The sequence below is a fragment of the Neophocaena asiaeorientalis genome, unplaced genomic scaffold, assembly GCF_003031525.2.
Source record: "Neophocaena asiaeorientalis asiaeorientalis breed wild unplaced genomic scaffold, Neophocaena_asiaeorientalis_V1.1 scaffold87, whole genome shotgun sequence".
In the NCBI taxonomy this organism is placed as follows: Eukaryota; Metazoa; Chordata; class Mammalia; order Artiodactyla; family Phocoenidae; genus Neophocaena; species Neophocaena asiaeorientalis.
The window spans coordinates 2093469-2101827 of record NW_020175432.1 but is presented as its reverse complement, the minus strand read 5'-3'; the positions used below and the strand labels follow the sequence as shown (position 1 = coordinate 2101827).

The 8359-nt window shown below is 50.7% G+C and overlaps 1 protein-coding gene across 1 annotated transcript; it reads left to right on the top strand.

Moving 5' to 3' along the window:
- The first annotated feature begins 635 nt into the window (after nt 1–635).
- NXNL1 (nucleoredoxin like 1) lies at nt 636–4547 on the top strand. Its single transcript, XM_024767643.1, has 2 exons — nt 636–1436; nt 4217–4547. The coding sequence occupies exons 1-2, from the start codon at nt 1111–1113 to the stop codon at nt 4545–4547; spliced, it is 657 nt and encodes a 218-aa protein (XP_024623411.1). The 5' UTR covers nt 636–1110.
- Nucleotides 4548–8359: the final 3812 nt, after the last annotated feature.

Below are 8359 nucleotides of genomic sequence, written 5' to 3'. Positions count from 1 at the left end.
GGCCTCTCAACCAATAGGCTAGAACGGGTCGCAGGCCAAATCCTGCTCACTGCGGCTAAGAATGGTTTTTACATTTTTCAACGGTTGAAAACAAAATCGAAAGATTGATGTCTCACGACATATGAAATTCAAATTTCAGTGTCTGTACATAGAGTTTTATTGGAGCCCAGACACACAAATTAATTTACATATTGTCTAGAGATGCTTTTGCACAATAAGAGAATTCAAAGTTGTAGCAGAATTCTGTGGCCTAAAATGTCAAAAATATTTACTCCCTGGCCCTTTACATAAAAAGTTTGCCAACCTCTGGGCTAGATCAGCTTCCTTACATGGGGCGTCTGGAGGCCACATTCCAAAAGAGTGAAAGTGGGAGGTGAGAATAAGGCTTATCCTGCGAACTCACACCTTCCACCACATTCTATCAGTCAAAGCAAGTTAGGAGCCAACCTGGCTTCAAGGAGAGAACTAGTTCCCAGCGCTTGGTGGGAGAGGGCCACAAAATACCGTGACCATGATTTTCACCCTTACTCACCATGGAATCTTAAGGTGGGCTGTTCAGACAGAATTCAGGAGGGCGAAGGGAAGAAAAAAAAGTTTATTCTTATTAATTTCTAACCGGAATTTAGCCTGTTTTCTCATGTCCTATCAAAGCAGATATTGGCCAGCTCTGTGACTTTGTCACCCGTGTAAATCAAAGATAATTTCACAGGACATCCTGGTCATGGCAGGCAGACACCTTGAAATATCATTTATGCTCATCTCGACTTAGAAATCACTGTTATTAATTAGTTGAGCCCTGTGGTTTAGGATTACCGAATGCATTCACGAAGAGGCACGTATCTTTTTACATCACAATTTAACAAAATATTTTCACACCAGTATGTCAGCCTGTTTTTTTTAATGCCTTAGCAGCTGTCTGCTGAGACAGGCCCATGAGCAGCTGAGCCCCTGCCCTCAGAGGCAGCAAAGAATCAGGTCGAGGTTAGGCAGATTAGTGAGGTTCTAAACTGGCCTCCTAAAAATTCCTAATCCTGGGACAGCAGCCAGTCAGCAGGCTCGGGGTCACACAAGGTCCTTGCGCCCTGTCCCCAGCACCCAGCCAGGGTTGCCATGGCCTGCCTGTTCTCTGGCCGTGTCCTGATCCGAAACAACAGTGACCAGGATGAGTTGGACACGGAGGCCGAGCTTAGCCGCCGGCTGGAAAACCGACTGGTGCTGCTGTTCTTTGGTGCCGGCTCGTGCCCGAAGTGCCAGGCCTTTGCACCCATCCTCAGGGACTTCTTTGTGCGGCTCACGGATGAGTTCTACGTGTTGCGGGCAGCCCAGCTGGCTCTGGTGTACGTGTCCCAGGACTCGACAGAGGAGCAGCAGGACCTGTTCCTCAGGGACATGCCCAAGAAGTGGCTCTTCTTGCCCTTCGAGGATGACCTGAGGAGGTGAGGTGAGAGGAGAGGTCAGGGAGGGCTTCCTGGAGGAGGGGCTGTTTCTACTGAAAGTGAAGTATTTGTTTACTGAGGTATCTGTTCCATCTGAAGTTGATGAGCACCCTCTGTAGGCCAATCAGAACAGAGAACTGGGGGGGAGGGGCGGGGGAGGGGTACATATGCCCATTTCCATCCAGCTCCCTGGGGAGTTTACAACCTGGGAAGGGGGGAGCACAAACGTGAAACAAAGACTCAAACACTCAGATAAATACATAATAAAGAACTGCAGTAGTTCCCAAGTACAAAGGGAGGATGTCATGTGGAAATATCATGGGGAGACCTTGCTGAGATTTGGGGGTCAGGGGATGCTTCCCAGAGGAAATGGCTTTAAAGAGAGACACCCCACCACCACCACCAAGGACAAGGAGGATAGGAGGGTAAAGAGTGAGGAAAGGGAAGGGTTTCCAGGCAGAGGATGTAACCCAGACAAAGGCTGGGAGGATTTCAGGGAAAGAACAGCCAATTCAGGGAACAGTCATACCAGGAGTAAGAAGGCAGCACGTGGAGCAGCGCCCCAAATGCCACCTAATGAGCGTGGATGTGATCCTCAGAGTAGCTGGGAGCCATGGAGGGCACTGGAGCTGAGAGAGAGAGAGATGGTTGAGTTCCAGCTGTCCAAGGAGCTGCCCAATAAACAGTGTGATCGTTTGTGGCTCTTTGCAAACTTTCCCCTTTTCAACAGTGAGACTTTCATTCTTTTTATTTATTTACTTTATAAATTTATTTCTATTTTATTTCCTTATTTTTGGCTGTGTTGGGTTTTTGTGGCTGTGCACGGGTTTTCTCTAGCTGCGGTGAGCGGGGGCTACTCTTCATTTTAGTGCCCGGGCTTCTCATTGCGGTGGCTTCTCTTGTTGCGGAGCACGGGCTCTAGGCACGTGGGCTTCAGTAGTTGTGGCTCGCAGGCTCTAGAGCACAGGCTCAGTAGTCGTGGCGCACGGGCTTAGTTGCTCCGCGGCATATGGGATCTTCTCGGACCAGGGCTTGAACCCGTGTCCCCTGCACTGGTAGGCGGATTCTTAACCACTGCGCCACCAGGGAAGTCCCTCATTCTTTTTAAACCCCAATTTTTTACTATGAAAACTTTCCTGCAAGCCGTGTGACATGGCCAAAGGAAAAATAAAAGAAAAATTTCAAAGATACCAAAAAGTTGGAAGGAGCACACAATGAAACCCTTGGGCATTTTTGCCATTTGCTTTATCTCCATGCACGTGGAGTTCGTGCTGAACCATTTCAAAGTGAGTCGCAGACTTTGTGCCATTTTACTGATGTCATCAATTTTGTTACAAAACTTAGAAGTTTCTGGTTATGGAGACCTTCATCCCCACCCAACATTATCAGAGTTGGCACACTTGCTCACTCCCACAGCCTTCTGCAGCTGAGGAGGTTCTTTTCCCCAAATGCTGAACATTTCCCTCCCCTGGGGGAAGAAATGCCAGCTGTAAGGGGATCATAGCCAAACATTGACCTTGTTTGAGGCAGCGTCCTCTCCACAAAGCCTTCACCCAGGCAAGTATCCAGACAGAGTGAGCGAGTCCCCACCCCCTACCCCTCCCACACACAGGGTTGCCAGATAAAATACAGGACACCCAGTTGAATATAAATTTCATGTAAACAATGAAGAATTTTTGAGTATAACTGTGTCCCACGTGATGCAGGGACATACTTATAAAAAGTTATTTGTCGTTTACATGAAGTTCAAATTCATTCACACAGGGTGTCCTGTATTTCTAGTTGCTAAGTCTGGCAACCTACTCCTGTGGGATTTTGCAAGTATCAATACTATGTGTCTCTGTAAGGAGGCCTGGAAAAGGGCCACCCAAGAACCCCGTGGGTGGAAGTTAAGAATCATGGGTGATGGGACCAGTCTGGTAGCCTACTTAACTCCATGATGACCGTGTGGGGCTTTGGCCTAGATGGGAGGTTTGGTCTGGGGGTCTCCTGTGGATGGCTTTTCACTGGCTCTCTCTCATACAGAAAACAAAATCAAAAACTCCTTACCATGGCCCTGCAGGGCCTTTATGATCAATGCTGCACTCCAATCTCCCTCTGACCTTCAGGCTTTTGCACCGGCTGTGCACTCTGCATGGGAAAACTCTCCCCAGTTCTCCCCTTCCTCTTCCTGCAGATTTCAGCTCCAGGGTCACCTCCTTAAAGAGGTCCTCTCTGACCATAAGCCCTTTACTCAGTTTAGTATCTCTTTATGGAATCTGTCAGTGTTTATTCATTCATCCCACACACATTTCCTGAGCATCTACTCTGTGCCCGGCACTGTTTCGGGCGCTGGGGACACTCGTGAATAGGGACAGAAATCTGTGCCCTAGTGAAGCTACTTTCTATTGTGGGAGAAAATGACAAACAGGAGAAATAAATTATGCCGTGTGTTGGATGCTGAGAGCCGCGCATCAGCGGAGAGAAAGAGAGGCGTTGAGATTTAAGGTTAGGTGTCTGCAGCATACAGGGTCTTAATCCGCAGATGTCTGGAGAGAGTGCTCCAGGCAGAGGACATGGCCAGTGCAAAGGCCCTGTGGTGGGAGCATGTCTGGGGTGTTGGAGCCAAAGCCCAGAGGCCAGTGTGGCCTGGCCTGTTCTGGTTCCTGGGCATCCCCAGAGGCCGGCATGGGACAGTGCACACAGAAGGCGCTCAGTAAGTACTGGGAGGAGGGATGTGGGGCTCCTCAGCATAGGGTCAAGGACGAGGGTCCGACCGGACTGACCCGCCCGCCCCGCAGGGACCTCGGGCGCCGGTTCTCCGTGGAGCGCCTGCCGGCGGTCGTGGTGCTCAAGCCGAGTGGGGATGTGCTCACGCTCGACGCGGCCGACGAGATCCGGCGCCTGGGCCCAGCCTGCTTCGCCAACTGGCAAGAGGCGTCTGAGGTGCTGGACCGCAGCTTCCTGCTGCCAGAGGACCTGGACGACCCCGCGCCGCGGAGCCTCACCGAACCACTGCGCCGCCGCAAGTACAGAGTGGACCCGGCTGCGCGGGGCGTACGAGGCCGGGGTAGAGGGGGCGACCCCGGCCAGGAGGGCGGGGCCGAGGGCGGGTCAGTGGGTCTGTTCTGATCCCTCCGGTAGGACAGAACAGGCAGACAGGGGCGGGTCTGTGATAAGCCCTCATCCCACCCCCACCCCCCGACCTCCCGGTAGTGGGCGGGACCGGGGGGCTGTTTTGAGGCCCCATGGTGGAAGGCTGACGGTTAGAGCAAGCAGAATCTCTGATGAGCCCCAGCGGGACTGGAAGTGGGGTCGGGGTGAAGAGAGGGGACCATTCTGAGTTCAGGCCAGGAGGAGGGAGGGGACGTAGCGTCAGGCCGGAGCCGCGGGCTGGGGAGGCGGTCTGTATTCTGAGCCCTGCCCGAAGAGCAGAGGGGCGGTGAGGGTGGAGCTGCTCTGAGCTCCCCGGATGCAGAGTAAAGGCCGAGAAGTGGGGAGCAGGAAGGGTCTTTTTTGCGGCCCACCCTCCACACCCTCAGGATTCAGTGGGGGCGAGGGGCTGTGTAATGAGATGGCGGGGGAGAAGCAGGGCCGGACCTGAGGTAGTTCGGACGCCCCACCCCCGCCACAGGTGGAGGGTGAGACCTAGCGCAGGGCCGATGACGGAGGTTTCTGTGTGAGGCCTCCCTCCCCACCCCCCCGCGAGGACCTGGCAGGCCCAGGACCTGTCTTGGTTCTCCAGCGGCCGGGGTGGTGAAGCAGGGAGAGCTTTTCAAGGGCCTCTAGAAATATTTTTAAGACTTGGAGAGGAGGGGTGGTTACAAGTTCCAAAATGGGAAAATGCAAACCAAAATCAAATGATGGTGCTGAGAACGCTCGGCCCACCGTGCACTAAATGGCGTTGTTCACATGCTTCATGCGCAAAACTACAGCAATCCTTTAACAACAGATTTGTAGTTTGCACGGGATGCAGTTCAATATTTGGTGTCGTGTGCGCTGGGTCCAGGACCTTCAGCGAGGGCTCAGAGTCTCCCTGTCCCTGGTGAACCCTGGGGATTCACGAGGAGACAGCAGAATATAGAAATCAAAAACCTTAGTCTGGAGCCCCTTCCCGGCTGTGTGACTGTAGGACAGTCACCTCCCCTTTCTACGCCTCCTTTCTTTCCTCTGGAAAATGACAGTAAGGCAAGGTCCTACCTGGCAGGTCAGCCAAGGACCCAGAGCCGGAGCTCGCTCCGCGCATGAACCTCTTCATTTTGCCTCTGGCGTCGCCTGGCGGCGAGATGGGGAGGTGCGTCCTCGGGGCGGGGCCAAACATGCAAATGAGGTGCAGTCCACACCTGTTCCCAGTCTCCGGAAAGGGTGTGCTAGGAGGGCGGTGCAACTCCGGGATTTGGGAGGCCCTGGAGGCCTAGGGACTGGACAAGTGCCTCATTTCTTGCTCACCCCTAACCCCCAATCTCCAGGTGAGGAAATTGAGGCTCAGGTCGGTGATGCCACCTGCTCTGGTTCCAGACACTTCTTGCCCTTCATTGACCTTAATTAGGCCTATCTGTGAAATGGTTGTGTTAAACCCTGTGTGATAATGGCTCTTAAATTCTTAGGTCGCTGGCTCACCGACAGCCTTTAAAAGAAGTTAAAAAACAGCCTTCCCGAGAGCAAACCACAGGACACACATCCCATCCATATCTTTACTATTATTTCAGCCAGCACGGAATGAGAGTGGCCAGGTTTTGCCCCCTGGGCAGTGAGGTAGGGAAGTCCGCTCCCTGTCCTGTCAGGCTGTGTGATGTGGACAGGTCACTGGCCGTCTCTGAGTCTCCCTCCTGGTAGATAGGGATCAAACCTCCCATCCCCATCTCTACTCCTGCTTGTCACAGCTAAGGTGAGGAAGGGACAGCTTGGCGTCTGGCCAAGGCAGACAAGATCACTCTCAGAGTGTCACCTACAGAGTGTTGCCAACTTGCAGGGTTAAATTTCCAAATTGAAACCAGACACCCCAAAACCAGAGAATCACCCCCATATTCAAAGGGAGTGCCAGGTTGTGGTATCTGTGACACTACCCCCCAGCCTCCATCAAATAATTGTGAAGTCTAAGAGAGGGCTGTAATGACCTTTGGCCATTGCATAGAATTGCCCCTTTATTTGGCTGGTTTAGCGTGTGTTTTCACCTCCTCCCCAGAAGGGCAACCTGGACCTGCCTTTGTCACCACTGGGTCCCCAGAGCCAGGGGGGCACGGGTCCCCATCAATGTTTTTCGAATGAATAAATGCCACTATCTTACATCTGTGTATCCCCAACACCCAGAACAGAGCAAGGACTCTGTTCCAAACAAATCACTGAGCCCCAGCTATCCCAATGTGAGACGTTTTCTTACCTGTAAAACATGGAAAATTCACTCTAACTTTGGCGATGATGAAAAAGGCTGGGTGTGTTGGGCCAAAGCCTGGTGAATAAATGAATGAATAAACCGATTCCTGTTATAGATGAGGAGGCCCAGAGAGGTTAAGGGATTTACCCAAAGCCACACAGCAAAGGAAGAAGCCACCTGTTGCTGAAGGGTCACCCTGTTCTCTCCCCTGGGGTCATTTTACCCATCAGGCACTGGGCTGAGGCCTCAAGGCCCACAAACTTTTCCCAGAAGACCCCAAAATTTTGAAACCTGAAAAAAATGGCTCCCCAAATTAGAGAAGAGACCTGGAAATTCAAAACCAGTGGGATCTATAACATTTCTGTGAAGCAATATAAAGCAGTGGGTGGGAGCTAGGCTGTCTGTGTTTGCTGCGTGACCTAGGGAGTTACTTAACCTCTCTGTGTCTCAGTTTCCTCATCTGTAAAGCCTAGGTGATGACTATGCTGTCTTTCAGGCCCAAATGCATTAAGACAGAGATGGCTTGCAGGAGGCCATGTCGACCTCATTCACTCTTATATTCTGGATCTATCAGGAATGTGTTAACTTTGAAACCATTTTCAGTTTTGATATTTCAAACTTTGCAAGAATTACAGAGCAGGAGTACAAAACGATCCGTTCACTCATGCATGCAACAAGCATTTATTAAGGGCCTACTGTGTGCGAGGTGCAGACCCAGACACAAAGGGGACACAGCAGTGGACACTTGAAGCAGACATTCTGCGGTCTGGAGCAGCCACCCATCCCCCACTACCGGGCCACACACAGTGGGAAAATGCACATGGTGCGCTGCCAGAGATGTAAAGTGCTACAGGAAAGCAAGAAGACAAACAATCCAAATGAGTGAAGGATATGAAGAGATATTTCTCCAAAGAAGATACACAAATAGCCAACAAGGGCATGAAAAGACATCCTACTTCAGTGGTTATTATGGAAATGCAAATCGAAATTGCAATGAGATACCCATTCACACCCTGTAGAATGGTTACAAAAAAAAAAAACAAAAAACAGAAAATAACAAGTGTTGGAAGGGAAATGAAGAAATTGGAAGCCTGGTGCACTACTGGTGGGAATGTAAAATGGTGCAACCGTTGTGGAAAACAGGCAGTTCCCCAATAAGTTAAACAGAGAGTTACCATATAACCCAGCGATTCCACTCTAGGTGTAGACCCAAAAGAAATGAAAACAGGACTCAAACAAATCGTTGTATGTGCATGTTCTTAGCAGCACTATTCACAATCGACAAAAGGTGGAAACAACCCAAATGTCCATCAAAAGATGAATGAGTAAAGTAAATGTGGTCCACCCATACAATGAAATGTTATTCAGCCATAAAAAAGGAATGAATATGGATAAACTAAATACGGTTTTCCATGCAGTGGGACATTATTCAGCTACAAAAAGGAATGAAGCACTGACACAATGCTACAACATGGATGAGCCTTAAAAACCTTATGCTCAGGGAAAGAAGCCAGACACAAAAGGCCACATAGTGTCTGGTTTTGTTTATATGAAATGTCCAGAAAAGACA